This window comes from Coccidioides posadasii, chromosome 1 (assembly GCF_018416015.2).
Source record: "Coccidioides posadasii str. Silveira chromosome 1, complete sequence".
In the NCBI taxonomy this organism is placed as follows: domain Eukaryota; kingdom Fungi; phylum Ascomycota; class Eurotiomycetes; order Onygenales; family Onygenaceae; genus Coccidioides; species Coccidioides posadasii.
The window spans coordinates 4,909,486-4,936,745 of record NC_089407.1 but is presented as its reverse complement, the minus strand read 5'-3'; the positions used below and the strand labels follow the sequence as shown (position 1 = coordinate 4,936,745).

Genomic DNA, 27,260 nt, shown 5'->3' with positions numbered 1-27,260 from the left:
AACAAACCCCTTTATGAAAAACTTGTTTGAAGACCCCTAACTAAAGGATTTAGAATAATCACAATAGGACAACCAAAAGTGGCCTACCTACCGTGTTACCAGCCACGCAACGATGGCCGGTTCGGATTAGTCGAGTTCGATCGCATGATCTACTCTCTTATGGGAAGTCGGAGCCCATCTTCCAAAGGACCTAGGTAACGATGGACTTTAGCAATTATCGGACCTTCTGAAGTTGCTTTGAATAGGAAGCTTTTTGCCTCTGGTTATTCCGTGGTATGTCTTGTGGTGGTTCGCGGCCAGGTATGTGTTATGAAGCTGGTAAGTCGAATGGTCCAAGAATCGCTCTTCCTGATATGTAGCCACATCATCGTCCAGGGCCACGACGGCACTATGAGCCAAAACATCGAGGGCTGGATATCCATGTGCTTGAGCCCACTGCCTATGAGCGGCTGAAGGAGCAAGGAATATGTGAACCTGGAGTCATTCCTCGTTTCTTTGGAACGATAGGGAAGTTCGACCCGCAACCATGCCAACCTTACCTGAAAATATTACTTGGTGATGAATACCCTCCAAGCACTATTTATTTGGAGTACATACCGAATCTCGAAATGATTCATCTGCGCAACTGCACACAGAAACAGATGGATAACCTCGTCAAAGGTATCCAAGAGATGCACGGAGCGCGAGTACGGCACAAAGATCTAGAAACATAATGATGGTTAACGATGATCCAGAAAGAGTTGGATAGATTTTGATAGAGCAGAAACTTACAACCACATTCAACTCACTGATGAACAGGGGCATCTTTCGGATGAGGAGGAGATAGTTCTTGGCTTCGGGGACTGTTTAGTAAGTGCTCTCCCTCAAACACGCGTTATTCTGATCCTCACACTCTGCTGCAGCAAGCCAGTTGTGCAAAGTGGAAACTCGATGAGGCATACACTTTTTACTGCACCTGATGGAAACCATCCTGTGTCACATGTGAAGCGAAAAAGGGCGGTTGTCGTGAGTTTCTATTAAAGGCACTCTAATTCATGAAGCATTGTTCCTTGAGTAAAAGTTGAACAACTATCCATCAAATTCATTGCACATGGGAAAGGACAGAAGGAGGAGCAGATCACACCCATTGATGCAAACCGCTCCTTGGTTTTTGATGATTAAGCTCTAGACTTTGGAGAAATAAGTTCAATGCTCTCATGGGAAACATATCAATCTCATAGTGGGTTGAATGAGCGTAACTGCTTTTCACTACGTTTGTTCAGTGCATAAGAAAAGCCATCACCATCCCATCATTTCTCTTCATGCCCTCCACAGTGACCTGCCTAGGCGGGTTAACGGCACGTGACCAGAACGAAAGTGAGAAGTGATCTATCCAATGTCGACGTTCCTCGCCATCCGATATAGGCTCTTGCTCACCCATTTGTCAATGACTTGATAAGTGGGTTCAATTGCTACTTCTTCCTCCTCAGTGTTTGTTAGTTTGATAATACGCAATACGTGGCTGGTAGAAAATGCCTTCTAGCAATGCGACGCCTGGCCGAGTGTGGAAGAAAAACGCCGTCAGTCAAAGGCGAAGGAGGAAAACCAAGGCGCAAAGATGAAGGGAGACCAATCAAATGAGCCGCCTAAAGCTGCGGATTCGTTTGATGCATCAAAGCTAGGTGCTGAAGGGAACCACGCTGCACTTACCGTTGAAAGGGTTGTACGTCGGTATCCAAAATTGGAACGACGATTCTACGAACCCCTCGTTCTGGTACATGTTATAGATCCAGTTCGAGGTGTTCGGTTTAACAATACAAATGACACCACTGATGACACGTTGGATAAACTACGAAGATCTTTCATCAATGGAATCGCAACAATATGCGACTTTCGCAAAGGAGGTGACACTGTCACAGCTGCGGCATTGCAAGCCACCCCCGAGCACACAGTTATCTGGCTCTCCGCCAACAAAACCCCAAGCGCTAAAACTGTAAATTATTTAGAAGGAATTCTTGCAATTCTTACAGAGGTCACGGTAGAGAAAAGGTCATCCACAAGTGAAGAAATTATACGCAGGATCATTGAGTTTTGCGAACCAAGGCTGAGCTATTATTGCAATGAGCTGGTGAAAGAGCTCCCGGAATGTCTGAACAAGATAAAGTCTCTCAAAGGTGATTATCTTCGTTTCGTTTCTCTCTCTATCCAACTCCAATACTTCTTTCTTCCTCGTTCCCTTCCCTTTCCCCTTGCAAAATATCAACCAGAACCGGACTACTGATTTTATTGCTAGAGGGAGTGCAGTTGACCGACAGTGATCCCGAATTGCCCAAGGCAATTCAGTGGTTGCAAGAAATGCAGAAACTCACACTACAACGAGAGAAGCCCATCAAAGACATCATGAACTTCTGTATCAGAGGGCGATGTTTTTCTCCAACTCTTGCTAGCCTGGCGAGAAAAGAAACCGATACGCATAAACCAATAACGCGAGCAATGCACTACGTCGGACGTTTGGTTGTTTATTTGAAATGTGCTAGAACCTTAGTGGACGGCGCCCTAGACTTGCCTCAGTTGCTGGACGGTTATCAGCTTCGTATATGCGAGTCGCCTAACTGCGTTCAATCTCCACTTAACCCTGAGCAGTCAACACTTGACGGAATTGTTGGTCGTATGTTTCAGGGATCTATCGCCGACCAAACCCGTTTGGATCTTGAAAGGTTGGATATCTTCCGTGACATACCAGAAAAATTGAAGGATGCATGTATGTTTAGGGCTCGAGTCCACGCGGAGCTTCTATTGGTTGACAAATTTCGATCGAACAAATGGGACTTCTTTGCAGGTGATCGATATGTTGGTTGCAGCAAACCAGCGTGCTTCTGTTGCTACCATTACATCAACTCTCTCCCGGAGAGATATTTTGTAGCACAGTGCCATAATAAGGTCTACACGCATTGGCGAGCTCCAGACCTTACTGATATCCATGATTTCAGTGCAGCAAAAGTGAGGGAAAACGCGTTGAATGTTGTGATCGCGAAACTTCGTACGGAGGTTCGTCGCTGTATAGATGACAGGCCGGTGAGGATTCGGCCGCATTTCGATTCCATTACCGGTTCTATGTCGGTGCCTCAATCGAATGAGGCATTGTAAATTTACGGCATGCCTACGCTCCATCCCCGGTCGATGCTAGATAACTATTACTCGATTACCGAGTCGTGACTTGAGACAACGCATGCTATGTGCTTCCGCATCGGTATTCCCGAACCGGATCTTTATATGGATGAAAAGGAACAAGGTCTATTATCATTTCGCAAGTCTACTAAGTCAACTTTTTGATGGAATGATAGGTTCGAAGTGAAAGCAAGCATAGGTGATTGTATTATTGTTGTCTTCTCATAAGGTTGACAGTATCCATACGGTAGGCAAAGTAGCCCTACCGTCTAACATTTGTAGAAAGCACTAACGAGCAGACACTGGCATCATCTTCTGTGGAATTTTTTTTATTTTTTTGTTTTTAATTGGAGCTTATTTCTGACATCGTGTATGTACCGGGTGATTATGTCGGCTTCCAAAGGGCAACGAGCTACACAATAGCGCATTTAAATTGATCAAGGGATTCCCTCCAACATTTGATACTCTGCTTCTTGACCAATCCATATCTCTACTCAGCTGGGAGGCGGGTATGCGTCGGGGGCTAAACTTCCCCGGTGGATCACACGTTGTGTGCCTAGGTGCTTTCTGCGAGGTCGGTTCTTTGCTGTATTAGCCCTCATATGAAGAGGGAAGCGGTCACGAAAGAATCTCGGAAGCAAGACATCAGATGTTTCGTATCACCCGATATTTTTTTTCTTTTTCTTGGGCTTCTCAAGGAAGCATTGGGCAGGTTTAACTAGCTTGGTGATTGCTCAGCCCGCTTGAGTGTTGAAGCCTCAGTCAAGCAGATTCTTAAAGCAGCCTGTCTCCAGAGCCACTCTGACCCTAGTATGTACGCACAATTGCAGCAATGTGGGAAACTCCAGATTCCCTTACTCCGTAGTAGCGGTAGCTACCCCCACGTGAGACTTTTTTTGCTCGTGTGTCGAGATCACTCCATTATTAGACGGATGGCAGCTGCTTTGACTGCCGCTTGGGCAAACCTAAAAGGTGAAGTCGGCCACTACTTACATGGCCATAAAGCAACTGCAAGATTATGTCTGGCTCACAAGCTCTTCACGCATCTTTTGCAAGCCCTAAACCGTCCTACTAACTATGAAGCAAAAGTGCGAATGGCATCTTCTAATACCGACCATCGCCATGCAATAGCCTGAGCATCATGTTAGTGAAACCCTGACATTCTGGTGAATCTATATATGGCTTACCATTGATCCGATCGCGGTAAAGCTCGCACCCTTTCGTTTTAGATCTTGAGGACGATCCGTTTCAAACTCAAGATCTGTGATCCTATCCTCGTGAGTATCGACCCATACCTTGCATATCTTTTCTCCCTTGGCCAAGACGATTTCATAATCGTGATCTTCGGCCAGTCGACCAACGATTTCGGCTCCGCCGTAATCATAGAAGAGTCTAAGGCCTAGATATTTTCCGTCTGTACGATAAAACAGGATGCGACTCACTCCGACCAGGCTGGCATAAGACTCGTATTGGCGAGGATGTTCGTAACCCCCACGCGGAGTTATTCTGTTTGGCCTTAGAATAGGCCAGCTCGAAGGGCGTGGGCTTCCTCGTGATCCAGCTCGATATACTATCCCGCATGATGTAAAGGTCCGGTTATCTTCCATTCCAAAATATATAGAATGGATATAGTTCCCTGGAGGAGGTCTTAGGGTCTTTGTCGAATATAAATGACCTCGTACAGGAAGACTCCCGAAGAGATATTCCCTATCCCAGTTTGTCCTCACCTTGGCACGTAATGTGAGTAATTAACAATATAGATCTCATAGTACGTGTATCGCCTTACCGTGATAGAGAGTTTTTGCGATGAATGAGCAGTTTCCGTCAGTCGTATGTCAAGTTCGCTAACCACCTCGGCCGGCCCATTAATCAAAAAATGCATGTCGAAACCCGTTTCCAGGCCTATGCACTGAGAAGATTCTGGAAAATATGCGCGCACACCCGAGATCCCTGAATTGATACCGGAATCATACATCGTGATTCCATGCAAATTCTCATCCAATGTGATAGCCTCTACACAAAAGCTACCGTAACGCCTAACATTCTCAGCCTCTTGTGGAGATGCACGGACGTAATATTGTTCAGACAGAGTTCCAAACTTCGAGCCATGTTTTCCCCCCATGAGCATTGTTTCGTCGAATGAAACGTCCCCGCTATGTGACCAGGTAATTTGTCGAAACTTCAGTTGCTACAGGAGCAATCAGCAATGGACCGATTATGTGACCTATTTTCAATCAGGGCTCTACCTACATCGAGTACGACACATATTTTTGCGCTCCTTTGCAAACTCATTCCTTCCCATCCTTTAATATTCTCTGGGTTTCCGCACGACCATTCAGAGCCGGGGAGTTTTAAGCTTCTAAGTCCTCGAGGGTCCACGATGAAGCGCAGTTTATTGCATTCTCTCGATTGACAATGCAACCAGCGTCGGAATTTGGACTTATAACCCAAGAATGTGTCACCAGATGCGGATTTCCATCCGATGCCGCAAATATAATCATCACCACAAACGATAGTGATATGCACTTCAATCGCTTTTATGTCACTTGGTACGTCAGCAACTAATCGTTTCAACCCAAAGGGGTGTGGCACTTTTAATAAAAACCCCCCTGCACTCAATGTTGGTAGTTGGATGTCTCTCTCGTGGGGTTTGGATACGTATTTAGTAAGCGACTTCAAGTCAGCAATCATTTTCCATTTCCTATTAAGGCTGCGAAGATCATCCGCGCTGCACTCATAGGCAATAGCATTTATGACAGTCCACGCATCGTCTTCGGTACTCGTGGGCTTGATAGAGGGATAAAAGTGCCAGGGATTATATCGACAAAAGGGAATGATCAAGCTCTGCGCCTCTTTGCTTGAATGAAAAAAAGATATGACGGATTCTGCGGAAGCATGTTCAAGTATGATCATAATAATCTCAGCGGGAAGGATGAAGGCGCTAGACCACTGAGGTTTCGTGTCTCGATTTACACTGCCGGTTCTCGCTATTGGGCCAAGCGGATCAATGCAATCTTGCATATATAAGCATTCAGTTCCGCGCTTTAGAAAATCTCTCCACCCGGCTTAGCTATACTTCTGTAGACTTACTATTTCCTAGGTATGATGTATTTGGAGCGGGGAACCGCCGGTCGGGCTGAAGGGCTTGTGCAAGCTCAAACAACCGGACAGGGGGCACTTCTTTCACCCCAGCCACCAGCTCGAGCATTTTGATACAGGACGAGTGAAGTAAAAACGCATTGGTGGATGAGAAAGGAATACGACAAGGGAGTACCGAAACGCGGGTTCGTACAGTCTGCCCGGCTGATGAAACAGCGGTTTTATCGAAGTGCTTCTCTCTCACAGACGGGGCCCCAGTCAACATATTCCCAATATAAATGTTCCCATTTCTGACAAATACTATGATCGGGCACTTATTAGCAGGGAGATCGAGGAAGTCGGAGCCTTCAGGTCGTCTAAAAATACCAACTCGGAATTCCCTCGTCCAAATGTGCGTCAGACCGCTTCCAGAACACAGGAAACAGAGGAGAGAAGTGCGTGGCTCTTCCATCGCAACCTTAAAGACCGACGGTTCTTTGTCCTGATATTCTCTATGTAATCCGTATTATGAATGACTTTTTTGGTGCGCAGAAGTTGGGGTGACAAGATAGAACCCATGTTTAGGAAACTGGGAAGAATTAGATAGCCTACTTTAGGCTGCCGAAAAAAGAGATACTAGCTAACTCGTGTTTAGTTAGCAGTCAACTGGCCCAACAAGTTATCCCATAACTCGCAATTCCTCAGGCAGCAAGCATAGCAGACCGCGAATCTATCCTCTGGATCACACCCAGTGCCTAGGCAATGCAAGCCTGGGCTGACGTCGAATCAATACCGAAGTCAGATGAAAACTCATATCTCTCATCATCAATCACCAATTAGATAGCAGCTTCCTGCAAGATAACTCGCTCCCTATCGCCCGTGCTTGGGATGTCGCTAGGAGCCGATCAAACTCTCTGGGCAGTGGTTTGCCCTGTTTGCATGATTCTCCATCTTCGAGACTTGACTTTGCGCCAAATTGAAACCGCTGTTGCAAGGATGCGGCTTGGATCGCTATTAGGAGTCTCCATGTTGAAAAGGAATGACCCCAAAGCCCACAGCTAGGCTTTGTTATTTTGTTTCTGGGATCCCGAATGCGCCGCGCCTTGCTACAGAAAACATGCTCTGCTAATATACCGCAAATTTCAGCTGAACGACATTCTCTGGATATTCAAGTCCACAATCTGGAAGAAATCCAAAAGAGTCCCGCATATATGTGACAACCAGAAAACCCGGCTGAACAACTTTTTCCTCAGCCCAAGATCCCTCCACCATTTCAACGGGGCGGTCTAAAGGCCCTGGACAATGGATTCCTTCATTGATTGTTTGAATACAACACCATCTCCGTGGAATGAACCGGGCGCAATAGGAGCACTCTTTGGCACTTTTAGGATCTCAGTTGTCGATCCATACAAATGCTGTCAAAGACCTCGTTCTCTCTTTGATGGTTGCCCTTGTTCTGTAATGGCTTCTCGGCCATTTCAAGACGACTAGTCGATTGGGGTAGAAGGCCATAAATAAGTGAGGATGCCACTGGAGAACCCTTGAAAGATGAGACTGCATCGCGCAGACACTGAGTTACCTGTTAGCTAGCGAGTGAGAGGAGGCCAAGCTGCTATTCGCTCCATAACTAGGTACGGGTGCGAGCTCGAATCGTTCGTCTGGTTTTCTTCAGGTATGACTGGACTGTTAAACTCGTGGATTCGATTCTTCCTCAGAAAGAAAAGCATGAAGTGGGTGCTTTCGATATTCAAGGGTGGTACGGAAAAATTCATTCACTACTCGACAGCATCCCTATCATGTATTAATATTAAATCAGGGGGGAAGCTGCTGGTCGAAAGGCCTCTTCCGGTTTTGACTATTTCCATTCTGTGTATTCTCGGGTTAGAGAACGCTAGTCAGTATATTAACTCGGTTTGGGCGCCAAAGGGGAAGATAACGGAGGACAGCGCCTCATCATTAAATACTAAACCACGTGAGTGATACCCCTTGTGTGCGTCAGAGCTATTCACTGATTCATTTCTTGCAGGGACGGTGCGCAAGAAGGGGCCGAAAGCCTCTATAAAGAGTTGGTTCAAAAAGAGTGATGATGATTCGAGCTCTCAATCCAGCTTCTGGTCGGATTCAGGTGTATCATCCCCCTTCATGTACTCAGTACTTTCCGATATCTCGCATCCTGAGCGCCTAATTAATTCCAGCTCCCCCGAAACCGAGCGAAGTGGCGCCAGGATCGGGTCAAGTACTAACGGCGAACCAGGAATGCCTATGCGAGCGCCGTTCACGCCGCCTCACCAAATTATAGACATGGACGAATATCTGAATCGCCTACCGAGGCAAAGCCCAAAGCGCCGTTACTCTGGTTCTGGCTGGCCAACCGCGTTGCCAGCTGCATTATTTCGAACAGAACGTTTCTTGTGTGATTCAGATGGACATAGGCTCAAGTGGGATGCATCCGCAGAGAGGATCAGGCGTGCCGAAACCGTACCGCCGCACAAGCGGCTAAATCACCTCTGCTTCGTGGACAGGCGGACCGGGGAATGGTTCTATATGCCATTTGAACCTGTGCCATTCGGATTCACGAGGCAGCCTTTACCAGATACCCCAAGCGTCGAGAGCGTGGGTTGTGATTCAGACTTTGAGAAGATGCTCAAATATAGTCCAAGTACCTGTAAAGATAGACGAGGCGATAATCTCGGTTTTGAGGATGACGTGTACTACCGTGCCTGGAACCTCCAGACAGAGGGGAGAATAGAATTCAACACGCTCAATCTATCAGAGGCTACAATCAAGGAGACGTCGGGTAAGGATGGTTTGATCTCATTTAAACCGGAGAGCGGTGTTGGGCCCGCAGTTGATGCAGAGCCTGAAACTGACATAGTACCCCAAACTGATGAACTATCCGGAATTGACCCCGAGAACCTTGGAGAGGTAAGAAAACCGGCTTCGCGCACACAGATATATGGATGCTACCCATAGAAACTGGAAGAACGGACACTTTCTATACCCATTTGCATAGAAAGGCTATTTTGGTTGCTGCAGAAATACGGAGAGGATCTCTTGGATACTGGACAGAGTACGGAGTACAGAATACAGATTACTGGGCACGGAGTACTGGAACTTTGGATATGTGTGTGTCGGAAGATGTGGCAGTGCCCGGATTTGCAGGGCTTAGGTTATATCCCGTACTCCGTAACTAATTTGTTGTGGGAATACATATCAACAAGCACTTTTTGTTTCCCGCCGTCGGCTCCGCGTGATGCTTGAGCGGACCCAAAAAAAGCCCCTGAGCAGCAAAATCTTTGACGTCATTTGTGCCAAGCCCGCTTCCGCGGTAATGGCTTAGTCACTTTGCGCCAAGGCTGCCAAGAGCGGCAAGAAACACGCGAGGGTGACAGCCTGAATCCGGGAGAATTGCGATCCCCCAACCCTCTTCATCGCGAGACAATGCTCTTCCTCCGGCCTCTGGAGCCCCCGGGTCGTTCTTCAGCTGCTTGTCATAAGTAAGGCTGCCTTTGCAGATTCCCCCATACCTCTTGTTCTGTTCCTTCAGTTCTGGCGCCTAGTTGCGAATTCCCCTCGACCTCCTTGAATTACGTATACACACTCGATGACCGCCCGTTTTGCCCTCCCGGCGGCATCGGGGACCTCTTAGTCCTATCCAGCAATATAGCTTGATATTAGTCGGTTTGCCGCAATGCGTCCACCGCGACTACTCCTCCTGCTTGCGTGCTTCATCTTCCTTCCTGTCCTCCTCACCACGTTCTCCCTCGTGTCCGCACGTTTTCGACGGGGTACTGCAGCTACCTCAACACCTTCTCACCGCACCGGTCGCCTACGAGCTTTATTCTCATTCCACGCCCCATCGGCTCTCTTCCCTCCCTCTGCTATTATAAGCTTGACCGAAGACAACTCTACTTTCTTCTTGGCCAGGCCTGCTGCGTTTGGCCCTCCTTTACCGTCGAAGGGTCTAAGTGGCCCCTTGTGGATCGGGAGTGGGTTTAGTGATGACACTTTGAGAAAAGGCGGCGTGGGAGTTGCTGCTGAGGGTGAACTCGGATGTTCAGATGTCCCTGGATGGGAGGATGGTAGCAAAAACAAGAACGTGCGGCTTGGGGCGGGTACCCAAGACGGACTTAATAATGATGGCCGTAGTGAAGAGGGGGCTGGGCCTGGTGTTGCTCTGAATAATCGCCAAAAAAGAAGTAATGATGATGTGAACCGAGCCGGTGGAGTGAGCGGTCCCAGCGAAAAGGACGGAACGGATGACCATCTGCACCACCCGCTACCGCAGTCATATACCCCAGATCCAAACCTAAACGGTGGCGCGGGCCGACCGAACGATAGACCCAGGGATTCTACTCATGCTGATATTCAGTCGCTGCAGGAGAGTGCGGAAATATCAGGCAAGGTAGTTCTATTAAGCAGAGGCGGATGTGGGTTTCTTGAAAAGGTTAAATGGGTGCAGCGTCGAGGCGGTATCGCCCTGATTGTGGGAGATGACACACGGGGTGGGGGATTGGTGACAATGTATGCTCGTGGTGATACGTCCAATGTGACGATTCCCGCAGTTTTTACATCCTACACAACCGCACATCTTCTTTCGTCGCTTGTTCCTCCGGAAAGGGCATTCGATGCCCCCAAGATCGTCCCAGGGGATGGAAAGCAAAAGATAAAACCCAGTCTCGGAAAAGGAAAAGCTACTTCTTCTAGGGGTGCATCAAAACCAAAAGTTACCTCGCTTGCTAAGTCCGATTCGTCTCGGGCCGACAACCACGGATTTCTCCAATCCCTCGCTTCCTTCTTTGGATTTTCTGGTCGCAAGAGTTCTCCTTCGAATATACAGGAAGATAGCCGCCGGCCGCCTAGCAGTGGAAATATTGACTGGCCATCTCATGACACGCCTGATCAGGGGAAAAAGTCAGATAAGCAAGCAGGGGGAGTTGGTAGTTCGCTAAATTCCCCGCAACCCGCTAGCAATGATGACTTTGTTATTGGTGTTCAAGATTGGCGCGACCCCGATTTAGTACCAGTTAAAACAAGCACTAGTGTTTTGGCTACTGCAACTCCATTGTCGCGTGCCAAAGGTCGAAGCAACAGTGGACAGAAGGGAAATGCCTCAAAACAGGATTCGGATTCGGGTGTGCTAGAAGGAGGGAGCACCACTCCAAGAAGCGGAGAGTACAGAACCCAGAAGGACAGCCTGGATGAGCCCGGAAAAGATAAGAGCAGTGGAAGCAAGAGCAGACACTGGTGGAGTGGCCACTTTCGGTTGGGCGGATCAAAGGAAAATGATCCCCCGCCGGCGCCAGAATCACCCAAAATTCCTCCTGAAGCCAAGAAGTTTCACGGTGCTGCCGGTTCTATTGGAAATGCCAATGGTGGAAACGGGATTGAACGTGAAGGACTTTGGGTGACATTGACTCCCACTAGCATGTCCACAAGCCCTTTTTTCGACACCTTACTCGTTTTAGTTGTTAGCCCCTTGATCACTTTGACTGTTGTATATGCACTCCTTTTGCTACGATCAAGAATTCGACGTCGGCGATGGCGTGCTCCGAAGGCCATCGTTGATCGTCTTCCTGTCAGGACATATCATACAATATCCAACGTCAGCACTCCAAATACGCCTTCTCCAGACGATTCGTCACCCTCGTCCCCTTTGCTATCACATTCTCGACCCCATTCGCCACGCCCGCGACCTCGTTCACAGACTTGTGGGCCTATTTCAGCCTCTTCAAATTCCTTGGATCCGGGACATGATAAGGTAGAAAAGTCACGGTCCGGATCGACGCTGTGGCGCCGAAAATACACAGGGAGACAAGTTGAGTGTGTTGTTTGCTTGGAAGAATATATCGATGGGCTGAGCAAAGTCATGAGTTTACCTTGTGGCCATGAATTCCATGTCGAGTGCATGTAAGCGTTATCCCCAAATGATATATCCAAATGTGGATTTGTACTAACGATCTATACTAGAACTCCATGGCTTACGACACGCCGACGTACTTGTCCAATTTGCAAAGGCGATGTCGTTCGTTCACTTGGTGCTGCTGCCTCTGGCCGGCATATGGAACAAATTCAACCTACATCGGACGATGGTCAAGCACAAATCGCCGAAACACGCAATGACTCTCCGACATCAGCAATCCCCATTCCAGAAGATGATTTAGGTTCGGACCTCGAACGGGGAGTCAGCCCATCCGCTTCCCTGCTCGGCAATTCACATGGGCCAGCGGCAGCGCAGTCGAGCTGGCGAAATCTTGCGAATCTAAGTTTATCTGCTTTGAGCGGAGATTCGATGTGGCATCAATCTCGCCATACACGATCTCCGAGAAACCGTTGAATAATGATACCTTGGTTCCCGCCTGTTTCCTTTTTCCTTTTTTTGCTTACGGAATCATCTTTTTTTTGCTCTCTTTTGAGCCTCTCCTTTCATTTCTTTTGTCTGAACCATAGTTTTAAGTTAATGACCCCTTGGGTAGGGCAGGTGTTTGGTGTTTAGGGTGTTCCCAGCGGAGCGAATCCCTGGAGTGAGCCTTTCTATATGGGGTTCAAATGTTAGGGAGGGTTCTACCCCGGGATTATCAAATATTGGACATGCTGCTAACCCTCTATAAACAAAAGCGCAAAAGCAAGAGCGCGTGTGTATGTAGTAATTCTTCCTCCTTTGAGCTGGTAATTCTCAATTTGAGCCGCCTTTTTGAAGCTTCGTTCCGCGCCAATGACGTAACTCCATCGATCTCCACGTGTTGCAGCAACGCGACACTGGACAGACCATGACATCATCACCCGCATCCCCAGCCGAGCGTGTTCGTTCCCAGGATAGTTTTATCTCGAATGCGCACGATGCCACCAGACAATTCGGTCGTGAAGGCCCCTCAATGACAGTGAATCATCCTTCCATTCCAGCAGCCATTGAGACCAAATCACCAGCAACAATGTCAATCACACAATCCCACCCCACCATCATGGACCGCATCAAATCCCTCGCCCTCGACGAGATCAAAACCATCCGCACTCTTGTTCAAGACGGCCTCCGCTCAGGAGCATACACCTACCCATTCCAAGTAAAAACCCCCCATTTCCCTTCCGACGGTACCTCTTATTAACACACGCCCTTCTCTCCAGGGTATCTTCTACTTCCTCACGCACCGAAGCATCTGGCGCCCATTCCTCTCCACCCTCGCCCCGACTCTCTCCCTCTCCATCATCATAACCACATCCATGTTCTTCTTCACCTACATCCCTCAAACGGCCCTTTTGGCCTTCACCTCCGGTCCATTCGCCCCTTTCTCCGCCGCCCTCCTCGTCCTCACCGAAAGCTCCACCTTAACAAACTTCTTGGCCCGCTCCTTCATCCTGCGCGATTCGCTTTTAGATACCTTCGACGCAACACTACTATCGCGCGGGCAGACCGCGCTCGTGGCTCGAGGGCGGGAGCTCGACAGTTCGGGAGGTGTCGGCGATCCGATCGCGCGGCTGGGACGGGTGGTGAGAAGGCGGTTTACGGGTGGTGGGGTTGGGAGCGTGGTGACTATGTGGTTGCGTTCCCTACTATATCTGCCGCTGAACTTTGTGCCAGTGGTGGGGAGTTTGATGTACTTGGTCGGGCAGGGGAAGAGGGTGGGGAACATGGCGCATGTCAGGTATTTTGAGCTGAAAGGGTGGACTTCGGAGGAGAAGGAAAGGTGGCTGAAGGAGAATCGTGCCGCATATACGAGGTATGGAGTCGAAATTTTCTGTTCCTTTTCTCCCTTTGCATGGTATAGAGGAGGTCTTGCAGGAACAGAATAAACTACCAGATTGTGCCAGCAAGCGAAGCGGTAAATTGGAAACTTTTGCTAATCTCGGGGATAGTTTCGGTGCTGCGGCGTTTGTCCTTGAGATAGTTCCCTTTGCCTCCCTGGCACTCGCTTACACGAACACCGTTGGTGCCGCACTCTGGGCGTCGAACTTGGAGAAAGCTATGTCGACTGCACCCATCAAACAGACAAATAAAAACGAATAAAGTGACGGGCGCACCTCTTCGGTCCCCATCGCTTCATGTTTTGCAAGAAAATCATCTATGCTAGATGACAGTCTGCTCTCTTGAATGGCTTGGAATCAGCTGTTGATTATTCTCTCGATATCAGCAGGCCAGGCCAGCAATGCTAGTTGATCTTGATGTGACAACAGGGAGAATTATCCAGCCACAAGAAGCCTTGTTGCAACGGCTGATCCCCATAGTTTTCATTATAACAATAGTCACCTCAGGTAGTGTAAATACTAACTAATGCAGTATCATGTGCGTTTCTTGTGAATGCTGATGTTTTCTTGCTCCTAACACCCCACCTCAACATTGCTATTCTCAAATTGGTCAGTGCTTACCGTCTTTCTGGTGTTTCTTATGCTTTCTGTGGTCACCATACTTGTCATCTAGGTCTTCATCCTAATCCTTCTTATCATCTTTACCATCCTTGTTGTCTCCGCCGGCGTTTTTCTCACAATTCCCAAAGTGGCAATTGTCAGCTGCGCAGTACAATTCTGTTGAACCACAGTAGCCTCTAATAGAACAACTTCAGCAAAATGTTAGTAGTCACATAAAAACAGACGCCTCAATGTGATTTCAAATCACAACTCACCAATCGCCAAATTTTGACCCTTCGCAAATTTTATTGCCCGGAAAACGCGGCCCACAGCTTCCATCAGTGCTAACTTGGCCGGGTTTAGAGTCGCAACTCCCAGAGATGCAGTTGCCGAGACCTGAAAGCAAAGTATCAATGCATAAATTCCTTTTATTAGTGTATTATATGATCACCTACCGCACCACAACGGCCCTGAGCCGCAGTAGCCACTGGTACTACAGCAGTCACCGAAGCCAGATCCTACGCAGCTGACAGTTTGATTACACCTTCCATCTTTGCTGATGAGCTCTGGGGGCTCCGTGACCTTAGTCGGCCGGGGTCTAAGGGGCGACCAAGGTCTGCTCGTTAGGGGAAGGTCACCTTCACCCGATCCTTCAGATGGGCTTTTCCATTCGGGCTCTGTCGGTGCTGTAGTCACGGGTGCTACACAGATAGCGTAGTTGACCCATAGATTGTTACACTCAGAATCGATCTGCAAATGTAAGGCATTAAACAACAGAACGCGATGTATTGATAGCAGAGGGAGTCCTACTTGCGTGTTGTAGTCCAATACTTCACTGTAGTCGATTCCACTATGATCCTTGTTAGTAATGTTGCCAAAGCTATAAAGCACTTGTGTCCAAAACGAGTCCTTGAAGTTTGCTAGTAAAGGTCGGCCAAAGCCTGAGCAAACGAGATCAATTTTGCCTCTACTTTTAGGGGCATACTCCCTAAGGGCTATAGAAGCCCCAGAAGCAATGGAAATTTCGAGCTCCTCTCTTCATCGGATGATCTTTTTAGGTGGTTTCTCGATGTTCAATATTCAATCGTGCAGACGCCAGACAGGGACTTATTTTCTCCACCTTCTGGGGAGACATGAAACGGGACAACTTACAATCGACGCGCAATAGATACGCACTACTCCATATCATTAGCTGGGATTTGAAAAGGAAAGAGCTCACAGGCCGGCAAACCGTGTCACCAGGAACTACGTTATGATAGGCACCGCAAGATGCGATCGCACCCGGCTGGGTAGGCATCGGAGGCACGGCTTCACTTCAGGTTAAAAGTGCTAAGGGTTCACTTATAGGCTTACTCACCAGTACTAGAATGCGGCCCTCTATGTGGATTCATGGACTTCCTCATGACACTCCTGCGAGTCGGAGAGGAAGGGGCGCGAGTCGCAGCTCCAATGATAAGGGTTTGAGCAGACGTTGAGAACGGTAATTCTGTTGAGCATGTCTCTTCCAACACCTTGAACTGGTCGATGAGATAATCGGTAAAGTTACCGGGAGGAAGAGTGGGCGAAAGAAGACGCTGCCTCCACAGCAACAGGAAACACTCGCTGCAATACTATGTCACCCTTAGGAGATGCTATAGTTTACAAGAATTAAAAGATCCCACCTGCTCTCGTGGATACGCATTCGTAACGGACATAGGTTGTTCTTTTCCGGGATCAACTTGCTCGCCACAGGACGCTGGAGGGTTTTCTTCGTTGCAACTTTCCATATCCCATCTTGAGCTGTTGTTGGCTTGTTATCGTTTTGACAGTATTTTCCAGGGGCGCTCACTTGGTATAAACGCTACCGTCCCATTTCTGAGATTCCAGGATGCAAAAAGTGTCGGAACTAAGGTACGTCAGTGGAAACACGCGTTATTCCTCTGAGCGTGGGAGATCGACACTTACACATCCCGGAGGCAGGCAAGGTCATGGCCGGCAATGTATTTCAGAGGAAATGCCTTTGGTTCGAAAAGAATACCATTTGTAGTTACTTCGTCTTTGGAGCACTCCTTTTCCACTGTTGACAGCCATGAAGCTAGAGAGGCCGAGCACTCCTGTGTGCAGAGCGCCGTGAGGTTATCCCTATACCAAACTGGGTAGGTAAAGGGTTATTACTGAACAACATTTAGCTAAGCAAAAAGGGGCTCTGAATGACACACAATCATTGTCAATACCCCGAGCTGCCCGAGCAGCATTCGTCTGATCACATTCCACTGTTTGATTCCTGGAGAGGTCTGTATGTCAGCCCCCCCAACTCTAAAACAGCACGCGAAGAAATATAGTTGGGCAGATAAGCACTTACAATGCTGACAGGCATTGAGACGAAACCCCAAGAGCTGCAGCAATAACATTATGATCGTACTTGGCGTAGATATTGAAAGACGCTACGGTGAACCTAGCTAGGAGCAGGGTCAAACCCAGCTTCACCCAGAGGAAAAGCATGTGGACAACAGTTGTTGACAATCAAGAGTGAGAGTGTCGTAGAATGTAACGCTAATAGTGATGAATCCAAGAAGCAAAAAAGGAGAAGAATGCCACCAAGTAGGCATACAAACGCTTTGAAGATGCAGTGTGGTGATCTACCTGAGTGGGGGGGAGAGAAGGATGAGGAGAAGAGGAGAAGAGGAGAAGAGGAGAAGAGGAGAAGAGGAAGAGAGGAGAAAGGCGAGGCGACATCACCAATTTGGAAATCGCCCCAAAAAGGCTCAAGATGGCAGGAAGGGGTTCGACATGCATCTTCCGGCTGTGGAGATTGCCAGTTACAGTGCCAGTGGGAGAAGGAGCCACACTTGCACCTAGAGGGCATGCCAGCAAAGGCAAGAATAACTAACCACAGTAAACAACAACCATTCATCCCATTTGGAACTTCTCAGCCTCAACTGTAGACAGCATCGAAGCATACTCCGAGTGCAGGTTCCAATGCTGCCAGCCACGGCCAGGATAAGTAAGCTGTATACGGAACCGCTGAGAAAAAGAAACCACAGAGGCGTCAGCGTCTCTGTCTATCAATGTCGAAGACGTTGACACTGGTATATATATGTGTGTGTATGTGTGTGTGTGTTGGGGGGGGGGGGGGGGTTCACGTGCGTAGCATGTATGCACCAAAGAGGTACGTACACACATATGAGCCGGTTCTGTCGTAGCCCGCTCAGCCCAGTGACCTCCAGATGACCGTTGGTGGCGCCAGCCTGCATCTGGGATGGTCGAGAGAGGGGCCAAAATAACTAATCCGAAAGCTAACTAACAACCTAAGTGCGTAGTCGGTTAGCTAACAGATTCTCCTGGAGTCACCCGGGCGGCAATCCGCTCGTAGCTTGTCGAGAGACGAGCGACTCAAGCCAGTTTTAATCAGCTGCGTAAGTTAATTGATCAGTTTCAGGGGAGCCAAGGCCCCAAAAGAAAGAGCGGAGAAAAAAAAAAGAGAAAAAACACACAGAACGAGAGTGGAGAAAGGAGAAGGTCCATAAATAAAAATTCTCTATCAACTACATGGGATATCCATGGAAAAAACAATATATACGGGAGTACTTCAACACCATACAGTGTGAAAGAGCCTTATTTGATCCTGGCTAGGGATATGTTCCATCATGCGGAAATGCGCCCACTCCGAAACTAAGACCCCAAAACGAGACGCCTCCCGATGCATTTTAACAAGGGCAGAAAGCACACAAAGGAAAAAATGTCGAAAAGAAAAAGAGAAAGAAAACATTTAAGGAAAGACTGAAAAAGAGGTGTTGCTGTTTATGACCACGTATCGATCTCCTTCCAATGCTTAGGTGGTGGAATCTCCACAGAATGGGCGTCAAATACCCAGGCGCCCACTCTGGCTCTCTTTCTTCGTCTGAGGTGCCACGGCGTCAGCCATTCCTCTAGTCTACTTGCCCACTTGCCATGATCTCTATTGTTTGCCCACCCGGCAACAGAATCCTTGTAGGCGTCGTTGATAGGCTTCCTGCGGATGTTATCGTAGGTTTGAAACGCATCGTGGAGAGGCTGGCCGTAATAGACAGCGAGCACACGAGCGAACAGGATAGCATCATCAAGAGCATATGCGGCCGATTCATCACGAGGTGGCATCTACACACTCACTGTCAGCGATACAGCGTTTGCAAGCCAGGCACTTTCAAGATTACATACCGCGTGCGCCGCATCGCCTAATAATATTATCCGCTCTGTCGACCATTTGCCTCCAGGAGCAAGCTGATATACCGGATATATCGACCACCCTTCAGCCTTTTCGACTATTTCGCGAATACACGGTATTACGGACTCCCCGAATCGCCCACGGATATCATCGCGAAGGGCTCTCAAAGGGGTCCACCTTGGCCTGAAGCTACCCGTTCCTTCTTGCCTCCAGGCATCAGTTGACAGAAGGGAAGGGTCTATCTGTACCAACCCAGCGACAAAAATCTCGGTCTTCTGCAAATCACAGAACGTAGTTAATAGAGCACCTCGCCTCGATCGGTTCATCGCAGTGGCCTTGAAGTGGATGGGCGATTCTATTTTGTCTGTCTGTATCGTGGTTTGTATAAAGGATATACCGGTATACTCGGAAGGCCTTTCGGGGTCGACGATCTTTGTGCGAGTGTTGGAGTGAACTCCGTCGCATCCAACCGCCAAATCACCTGTTGCACTCCCACCATCTGCAAAGAATATAGTGACGCTTTTCTCTGATTCTACTCCTCCAATCACTTTCTTGCCAAATTCGACCGAGACGTTACCGACCCTCTCCACTGCAGCTAACATGGCGAGATGGAGACAGATTCGCATCACTCTTCTACCCTTGTACCCACCGTAGCCCCGACCATTCTTACCGGCAAAATCGACGTTTCCCATCTTCCGGCCGCTGTGGATGGAGTAGTACTCTATCCCGTCTACGTCAACGCCTGCATCGGGGCCCATTCTATCGAGTTCCTCGATGACACCAAGCTGGGCAAGGTGCCTTTGGGCGACGGGAGTGAGATTGATAGCTCCGCCGGAGGTAGAGGGTACATCGCGGAGCTCGTAGATGGTGATTTTGACATCGGGATTAAGCGGAGTGAGCTGTTTGGATAGGGCAAGGGCGGCGGCAATGCCCGCAATGCCGCCACCGAGAACAAGGATATTAGAAGGAGGAAGCATAGTGGTTATAGGAGAAATAATTATGACGAATGGATTGGGTATCCTTTACGGTATCCAAGCAAGAAACTAAACAACAAGAAAACGAGAGTGTCCGATGGGAATCAGCCCATATCCTAAAGCACTGCAGAGTTTTGGTATGAGGATATGGCAAGGGAAGCAGGGAAAAGAAATTATTGCAAAAGCGACAGTCACAGGAATACCCAATGAGCCCGGGAGAAGGGAGTTGAAGAACTCAAATACTAATCAAACGACAAACCGGAGAGGAAGTGAGGCGAAAATGGAAATTATTTTTTCTTTTTCTTTTCCTTTTTTTTTTTTTTTACTCCCGATGACCAAAATTCTTCGAAGCTTCGACCGAAACTTTGCTTCCCACCAGGAAGGTTTACCTGGAGCGAATCACAAGTCCGGCTTGTGGATCGCCCTGTTCCAGCTCCTCGAAAGGATGAGAGAAACGGCCAACGCGCGGGAGGTTTGAGTTTTCACCGACGGATTCTGGAACGTGCGCAATTCGTAGGATAGATACCCTGGTGTCCTATGACATGCCTGGGCATGTAACTAGGTACCATGTATCATGCTCGTCCGTGCAGATAGGACGTTGGTACGACGTTTACCGACTTTCATGACTCCGTATTCGCAGCTGATACGACTCCGAGCGCTTGTCCGTTCGCTGGCACCCCGGTTGCTCCGGCTCAGTTGATCCGAACTGCTTGGCGCAGCGAGTTCTGAAGAAATCCGCAGACTAGCACGTGGTGAACGCTGCGCTATCAAACCTTAATCCGACCTCAACAGCGTTTCAAGAGGCCCGTCGCAGCGCTAGCTAACGCATGTCGTACTTTTTATTGAGACTGAAGACCTTTTTTTGTGTTTACCCGGGTTAACCTCTCCCAATTATTGGTAGCAATCGCAACCTTCGCTTAAAGTTTTTCATTTGGATTCGAGGTCCTCCCTACTCCGTACGTGCACAGAACATAACGAGTAGGCCGTGCGTGCGTTGCCAGCTTGGGTAGCTAGCGAGAAGAACAGCCAGTCGTTGGTCGCCGACTTTAGAGAAGTTAATGAGAATAGCTCGTTTGTTGGGCCCGGCAATTTGCGCTTGTCCTCGTACTTCTCACCTTGAATATATCCTTGAAGCTAGAGTTTCACTTTCTACTTGCCTGTGAAATGACGTATGTGTATCTCGCCGGGTGGGATCAAACTTGGCTCCTGCAAGTGATGAGGAGATCATCGGGGGACGCTCCGTCCCTTAGTAAAGACTTCTCAATCAAACGCATGCTCCTCATATCCCGGGCTCGAGGAGGGTTGATCCGGGCGCTGGAAGTCGGCAGAGTGGACTGATGGACGCCGAGCTTCATGGAGATCACAGCAGATCACTTGACCTGCTCCCCGAAGCGGACTGCGGCTAGTCCCAGCTTGGCCTAGTCTATTCCGCCATGCAAGGGGCGAACGGCACTAGAACTCCAACGCCAAACACCTGCGAACTAACAGCGAAAAGAGGTCCCGTCGTGATGTCACGAAGCGAGGACCCTCTGGCTCGGGTGGGCCCATCCGCCGTGCCGATACTCCTCTCTCGAAACTCACGAGCAAACACCCAAATTCAATGATAGTTTTTTAGAGAAAATCTCCTGCTGAACTCCCTCTCCCCCCACCCCTCACCCTCGATGACCGCCGGCATCGAACATGGATCTTTTCCGCCGACCAGGGGAGCCCAGCTTATCGCAGGCCCAGTTTGTTAATATTATTACGCCAAAGGAATACAGAGTCTCTCCACAGTTCTGATCACCCTGATCAAGAAAAGGAAAAGAAAGGAAGAAAGAAAGGTATCTCCCCTGCTCTATTCTGCAGAAAAGGACGCCTTTATGATACATCGCCGCGGGATGAAGCACGTTTTAAGTGCTCCTCTCCTCCTTTGCGCATTTTTCTCTCATCGGATCTTGAAGAACGGAAATTGCCGGTTTGAGATTTGTCTGGTTCGCCCCTTTAATCTCTGCCCGAAAACCCGTCGGTTTGGATGGACAGACGGACGCTTTTCCATATGAGATTTTATTGTTAATATTACTCGGCCTTCCACTTCGTATCTTCCTGACAAATAATACTATCTTATCGTCGTTATTATCACATATACTTCATACCCAGTACTCCGTACTCCGCACTGACATTATTATCCAGGTTTGATATGAGGTCTCTGGTACTCTCCGTGGGGAAAGATCTCCGCATTGGCCTATGTCCCCGCCGTCGTCGCTCTTCGCGCAGTCCCAAATTTTCCCCCGCGGTGACCTTGGATCCTGCTCAAGCCAGTGCCACACACAGGAAACCATACAAAGTATCATTGCCACGGCAGCAGATAGTGAGGACCCGCCCCCGGTATTGGTTCGGCTCGGAAATATTCTCCTCTGCTATAACAAGGCACAGTGGATTCACTGCTCTTGTCTCTACCAAACTCGAGCAGAGTCAGTTATATCCTACACTGGCCATGTCCCGCATTGCTTTTGTCGTAGCAACACATTCGGGTAATAGCGCCATAATAGTGTGCGCAGAGCAACTCAACTCCACACCTTTCAATCCGGTCGTTTTGCGCTGAAATCATAGTAGAACTAGCGTATAGCCAGGGTATTGGTGTACTACGTATAGAAGGCGCTTTACCCAAATCTTTCGCTCGCAACTAACTGAGTTAATCACCTCTCTGAAGGTTATCTCGAATACATAATTCTAAACCGGTCTCGGCCCCGAATTTCATTGCCTTTCCACCTCCGATATTGCTCGTTGCCATTTACCGTCCAAACAGTGCTTTATGGCTAGATGCTTGCCTCCCTCAATCCCATGCATTGCTGGCATGCAAGACGGGGAGTGAATGTCCCATGGCTACAGAAGCATGACAAAATCAGTTCAATGCCTGACACGCTGTGAAGACTCCTTTATTGAAGAAAGCTAGCATGACCTGTATGGATATCGATAGGCAACCCTCCTTCAGCCAGGCATATGTTCCTTGCTAGCACCGGAGTTTTCTTATTCAACAACTCAGGGCAATAGAGGAAATTGCACGAATACGTATTTATGAGTAGGCTGTTGGGCATAGCTAATACACTGAATATCATTCAGAGCGTTGAAGGCAAGTTGATTTCCGGAAACCGAGGAAATAGAGGATAGCTGACCCATGACTTATATAGCTACAAGGAGGCCTTATGTCAAATTTCAATGTCCTCAAAACGCATTGCAACCTATCCAAGCATGTACGATACTTCCAATAGTACTCAATGATGCTACGGGAAAACCAGGAGTTTTTCGAGATCGGTGGCTGCCCTTCTCATTCATCTCAGGAGTGTTGTGCCTCGGAATTGTGTACCAACGGCCCCAAGCAAAGGTTTTGCGGACTATCAAGGATGCTCTACGGCTTTCACGGGTCCCCGGGGATCAATGCCCCTGGCCGAATGAGATGTCGATGGGGCACAAAGATGTTTTTGGTGGGGGTGGGGGGGGGGGGGAGAGGAAAAAAAGAAAAAAGGAAAACTACCGTTTGAGGTCTTGGAAGTTTGAACGTGAATGTGGAAGATACTAGTAGAGATGAATAGTGAAGCTGACAGAGCTCTAGGCGCACAAAGCCATGATTAATTCTGCCTTTAGCAACAATTGTTTGTCCATTTCACCCCGGAGAAGGTCAACACACCGTTATCACTCTAGTCCCCACCCATACTCGCATATTTCTGTCGAAGAGGCAGGCATGTTCACCCAAGATCAGGAATTGACTGGATCGGCAATATCATTTCCGGGCAAAAATCAACCCTTCGGAGTAGAGAACATCAACGAGCACTAATCAATCTCTCATGCAGATGGTACCTATTGTAGAGCAGCAAGATCTAAACCTCGTTGTCCAGCTATTCAAGGATGGAACGAGACCAATGAGCTCATATTTAATGCTAGCTCCAGAGTTACGGATGAACTGAGCAGTTTTTGAGAGGTATGCAGTTTACTCCGGCTCTACATCATTTGAGTGACTGACCACTACAACCTCAACAATAGTATTCCGACAAAAGAAACATCAAATTGGAACCCTCACTTCGGCCCCCTGCCTATCCACCCAACAGTTTTGCTGGCCGGTTTAGTGGGTTTTCACGACCCCGACACACCCCCCCTCCAACCAACAATACCGCTAATCTAAATATCTCGAGACCAAAATCATCCTATTCTTGCTAAAGAGGCACCCTGTGCTGTCAGCGTGGAATGTTTGGATGTTCTTCATATTCATACCTACAAAGGAAAAACGCCACAGCTGCGTAGGTTTGACAGGGATGAAAAAAAGATGGTGAGGGGTCAGGACTTGTCACCAACAGCACCAGCAGTCAATCACGTTTCATCCAGGAAGATATCCATTCATCATCCTCACGTTGATGCAGTCTGCCCCTCATCCTGTGGCTGGCTGTGTCTGATGCATATTCTACCCAAGCCGTTACAAAATGGCAACTCATTGGCAGAGAGGACACTATCCAACCCCCAGGACAAGTCGTCTCATCACACCCCATCTGTCCTTCAAATTGAACTTGTCTTTCCCCACAGGTTCACCATAAGTTCGATCTAGAGCACGCTTTGGCTCAAGTTTGGCACACCGAACATGGGATCCCTGTGCGCAATGAAATTTTTACGGGAATTCATTGGGAGTGGGCTCTCGAGAACGCGGCCTACATTTTAGTTCAGGCTTGATTGTCTGAACACAGCTTCTGCATTCCTGCCTAAGCCCGCCAGTTCTTCGAGATTCAGACGGGGCCGTTTTGTGATGGCCGAATCCGCCCACGCCCACAGCTAATGAAGAGCCAGACCACTATAAAAGCAAATACCTAAACCCTCATGCTCCTTTAGCCTTTCTATTGCGCTTCGATGTAGGCTCAAATTCAATCAACTCTCTAGTGTTTGTGTTATTCAAAACCACATCATGTTTTTAGATATTAACTCAGAAGTCTCCATTAGAGACCAGTGGGCTAACAAACATGCCATCCGGGGTGTCTTCGACGAGCTTGATAAGCATGGCCTAGACACTGATGGACTCCAAACCCCCCAACCATTGCCAGAAGAGCCGAATAAACAGTTGGAGCTTAAGGTTGGAATCATCGGCGCTGGAGCCGCTGGTCTATTTACCGGCATGATATTTGATTATCTTAACGACAATGTTTTCAGCAAGCACAAATCCCACATTCATTATGATATTCTCGAAGCTTCTACAAGGGACAGAGTCGGTGGCAGGCTCTACACTCACCATTTCAGCAAGGAGCCTCATGACTATTACGATGTTGGAGCAATGAGATTCCCCGATAATCCGGTTATGCGAAGGTAGGTAGTCCGCATTCTAAGGTTATCTTGTCGCACACGACTAACTTTTGACCAGGGTATTCGCTCTCTTCAAAAACCTTGGTATGGAGAAAAGGGATCTAGGGGAATCTACTCCGCTAGGATCTCTAATCCCTTACTACATGAAAAGCGACAGCCCCTCAGGTGAACCGTGGCATTATAATGATATCACAATGTGGGGTAATTACAACGCCATCCAGGCACAGGCAAAGGGAGGAGATCCATTCCAAATCAATACTACAGGGACAATTCCTGCAAAGTATGTTTCTCACAGAGCAAATTCCTCGTTAATTCCGGAAACTGAAAGCTTCTCCATCTAGCATTTTTCAGAACTCTCCTGACAGTGTCATGATGAGCACCATTGAACCCTTGAGAGAGATGTTGAGGAAGGATGCAAAATCTGACCCTCCGGGTCACCAGGGATGGGATCTCTTGATGACATATGATACCTACAGCACCCGCCAGTTTCTAGGCGTGTAAGCACTTCCCTCCGCCAGATGTTAAGATCACAACTAAAATCCGGAACGTAGGAAGGCGTCCAACGCCTCCACGTCTTCCACGTCTTCCCGTGGCATTCCACAACCACCCTATAACTACGATACCATTGAGTGGATGGAGACGTTTAATGGGTACGTATTTTGACCGTCTTATACAGGGTTAGACTAATATTCTTTCAGGGGTACCAATTGGTACGATCAAGCTCACAGCGAAACCGTTCTAGAGTCATTGGACTTTGAGTTTGATGACGAGACAAAGTGGTATTGCGTCCTTGGAGGTGCTCAGGAGATAGCTAAAAGAATGGAAGCCAAGCTTCATTATAAACCCGCTTACGAATCCACCGTAACTGCAATCAGAAAGAAGGACGCGAATACTATGGAGATTGATGTCAGGGCTAAAAACGGCTCGGCGGCGTCATTGACATACTCTGGAGTCTTTAGCTCCGTGCCTCTCGGCTGTTTGAGGCGAATAGACACCTCCAAGGCGGCGCTCAACTACGCCACCAAGCAAGCAGCTCGCTCGCTTTCATATGGAGCAGCTTGCAAGGTTGGGATCAAGTTTAGCCGTCCATGGTGGATTCATGACTTAGGAAATCATACTGTCAAAGGTGGTCTCGGCCATTCAGATCTAACCATCCGCACCTGCGTTTATCCATCATACAATATTAACGACCCTGCCGACAAGCCTGCAGTCCTACTCTGCTCTTATACGTGGCAACAAGACGCAGAACGCATCGCCTCTCTATTCTCCTCCAATCCTAACCACTCACAGAAAATCCAAGAGGAATCAGAGCTCAAGGAAGTCCTCCTCCGTGATCTCGCTCGCCTTCACAAAACCGAGCAAAAGAGTGAGGAAGACATTTACCAGCTCATTAGCGGTCTATATCTGGACCACCACTCCTTCGATTGGTACAAGGAACCAAATGCCACCGGTGCTTTTGGCTTCTTCCGCCCCCAACAGTTCAGCAGCATGTGGAACAAATTGATCCAACCTTCCGGTGACTTCGTGATCATTGGCGAAGCAGCCAGTCCCCATCACGCGTGGGTCGTTGGCGCGCTTGAAAGCGCCGTCCATGGGGTGCACGCCTGGCTGGGACAACACACGGGTTTGCCAGGATACAAGGAGGCTTTGGAGTGTCTAGAGAAATATGATCCAGCTATTCCATTCACTGGCTTGCCGCCATACATGGATGAGAATACTTCAAAGTGGCATTCGATTCTTGGTGTGATTCAGAGATACGATGGCGATGACTATGTCAATGAGGTTATGGAATTACTTTCCAATTTTGACTTCAGCGCGGCCTCGAGTCGTTAAAAGGTATGTAATGCCTTTTTTTCTGGATGAACATCGCGCGTGAGAAATGCTGGAGGTATGTTAGCTAGATATGCATGTAAATACCTATCGGTAGTCAGCTCGTTCCTTTTTTTCCATTTCATTGCACAATTCTTTGGCAATTTGTTAGGAAGTTGAGTATGTGATGGCCTATCAGTCTTTCCCTTATTTTCGATAACTGTTCTGCTACCACCTAATAAACGAGCATGTACTCCGTAAAAGCATCTATTATCCTGAATTCTTGTCTAGAAACATGTCACTAAAACTTAGGGAACGCCCTCCAAAATATGGATAAAAATACTCGAAAAGAAGATCAAGGTGAAAAGCTCTGACGAGCTTCAGAAGCGTCCGGAGCAAGGACATGGACACCA

The 27,260-nt window shown here is 48.3% G+C and overlaps 9 protein-coding genes across 10 annotated transcripts; 6 read left to right on the top strand and 3 right to left on the bottom strand.

Moving 5' to 3' along the window:
• Positions 1–1,597: 1,597 nt before the first annotated feature.
• D8B26_001396 (uncharacterized protein) lies at positions 1,598–3,126 on the top strand (the record flags this gene model as incomplete). The annotated part of the gene is made up of 2 exons (XM_003065402.2): positions 1,598–2,153; positions 2,273–3,126. The coding sequence occupies 2 exons, from the start codon at positions 1,598–1,600 to the stop codon at positions 3,124–3,126; spliced, it is 1,410 nt and encodes a 469-aa protein (XP_003065448.2).
• Positions 3,127–4,222: 1,096 nt separating this feature from the next.
• Positions 4,223–6,648, bottom strand: D8B26_001395 (uncharacterized protein; the record flags this gene model as incomplete). The annotated part of the gene is made up of 6 exons (XM_066123526.1): positions 6,613–6,648; positions 6,238–6,546; positions 5,398–6,161; positions 4,934–5,335; positions 4,335–4,874; positions 4,223–4,279 (listed from the first exon to the last, which is right to left on the bottom strand). The coding sequence occupies exons 2-6, from the start codon at positions 6,509–6,511 to the stop codon at positions 4,223–4,225; spliced, it is 2,037 nt and encodes a 678-aa protein (XP_065979600.1). The 5' UTR covers positions 6,512–6,546; positions 6,613–6,648.
• A 1,302-nt stretch (positions 6,649–7,950) lies between these two features.
• Positions 7,951–9,238, top strand: D8B26_001394 (uncharacterized protein; the record flags this gene model as incomplete). Its single annotated transcript, XM_066123525.1, has 3 exons — positions 7,951–8,197; positions 8,252–9,150; positions 9,209–9,238. The coding sequence occupies 3 exons, from the start codon at positions 7,951–7,953 to the stop codon at positions 9,236–9,238; spliced, it is 1,176 nt and encodes a 391-aa protein (XP_065979599.1).
• Positions 9,239–9,659: 421 nt separating this feature from the next.
• On the top strand, positions 9,660–12,918 carry D8B26_001393 (uncharacterized protein). The gene is made up of 2 exons (XM_003065400.2): positions 9,660–12,135; positions 12,196–12,918. Exons 1-2 carry the CDS (start codon positions 9,917–9,919, stop codon positions 12,560–12,562), a joined length of 2,586 nt encoding a protein of 861 aa, XP_003065446.1. The 5' UTR covers positions 9,660–9,916; the 3' UTR covers positions 12,563–12,918.
• Positions 12,919–12,995: 77 nt separating this feature from the next.
• D8B26_001392 (uncharacterized protein) lies at positions 12,996–14,256 on the top strand (the record flags this gene model as incomplete). Its single annotated transcript, XM_003065399.2, has 3 exons — positions 12,996–13,286; positions 13,348–13,940; positions 14,077–14,256. The coding sequence occupies 3 exons, from the start codon at positions 12,996–12,998 to the stop codon at positions 14,225–14,227; spliced, it is 1,035 nt and encodes a 344-aa protein (XP_003065445.1). The 3' UTR covers positions 14,228–14,256.
• A 50-nt stretch (positions 14,257–14,306) lies between these two features.
• Positions 14,307–17,589, bottom strand: D8B26_001391 (uncharacterized protein; the record flags this gene model as incomplete). Of its 2 annotated transcripts, XM_066123523.1 has the most annotated exons (14): positions 14,307–14,560; positions 14,628–14,774; positions 14,841–14,961; positions 15,021–15,315; positions 15,376–15,415; positions 15,718–15,740; positions 15,797–15,873; positions 15,923–16,175; positions 16,227–16,338; positions 16,394–16,450; positions 16,510–16,696; positions 16,764–16,828; positions 16,907–17,003; positions 17,436–17,589. In XM_066123523.1, the coding sequence occupies 13 exons, from the start codon at positions 17,452–17,454 to the stop codon at positions 14,648–14,650; spliced, it is 1,473 nt and encodes a 490-aa protein (XP_065979597.1). In that variant the 3' UTR covers positions 14,307–14,560; positions 14,628–14,647. The 2 variants fall into 2 exon arrangements, with proteins under 2 accessions (XP_065979597.1, XP_065979598.1); XM_066123524.1 differs by lacking the exon at positions 17,436–17,589 and having other exon boundaries at positions 14,307–14,774; positions 16,907–17,046.
• Positions 17,590–18,325: 736 nt separating this feature from the next.
• Positions 18,326–19,725, bottom strand: D8B26_001390 (uncharacterized protein; the record flags this gene model as incomplete). The annotated part of the gene is made up of 2 exons (XM_003065398.2): positions 18,326–18,681; positions 18,742–19,725. The coding sequence occupies 2 exons, from the start codon at positions 19,723–19,725 to the stop codon at positions 18,346–18,348; spliced, it is 1,320 nt and encodes a 439-aa protein (XP_003065444.2). The 3' UTR covers positions 18,326–18,345.
• Positions 19,726–21,388: 1,663 nt separating this feature from the next.
• Positions 21,389–22,723, top strand: D8B26_001389 (uncharacterized protein). Its single transcript, XM_066123522.1, has 2 exons — positions 21,389–21,542; positions 21,892–22,723. Exon 2 carries the CDS (start codon positions 21,899–21,901, stop codon positions 22,301–22,303), a length of 405 nt encoding a protein of 134 aa, XP_065979596.1. The 5' UTR covers positions 21,389–21,542; positions 21,892–21,898; the 3' UTR covers positions 22,304–22,723.
• Positions 22,724–24,646: 1,923 nt separating this feature from the next.
• On the top strand, positions 24,647–26,871 carry D8B26_001388 (uncharacterized protein; the record flags this gene model as incomplete). Its single annotated transcript, XM_003065397.2, has 5 exons — positions 24,647–25,041; positions 25,097–25,318; positions 25,380–25,535; positions 25,590–25,688; positions 25,737–26,871. The coding sequence occupies 5 exons, from the start codon at positions 24,647–24,649 to the stop codon at positions 26,869–26,871; spliced, it is 2,007 nt and encodes a 668-aa protein (XP_003065443.1).
• Positions 26,872–27,260: the final 389 nt, after the last annotated feature.

What these genes read in the sequence shown, in the direction of transcription:
- D8B26_001389 (XM_066123522.1), top strand. Translation starts at nt 21,899, where the DNA reads ATGAGGTCTCTGGTACTCTCCGTGGGGAAAGATCTCCGCATTGGCCTA.
- D8B26_001393 (XM_003065400.2), top strand. Translation starts at nt 9,917, where the DNA reads ATGCGTCCACCGCGACTACTCCTCCTGCTTGCGTGCTTCATCTTCCTT. An exon ending in GAATTCCATGTCGAGTGCAT is followed by an intron (nt 12,136 to 12,195) that starts GTAAGCGTTATC and finishes GATCTATACTAG; the next exon opens with AACTCCATGGCTTACGACAC.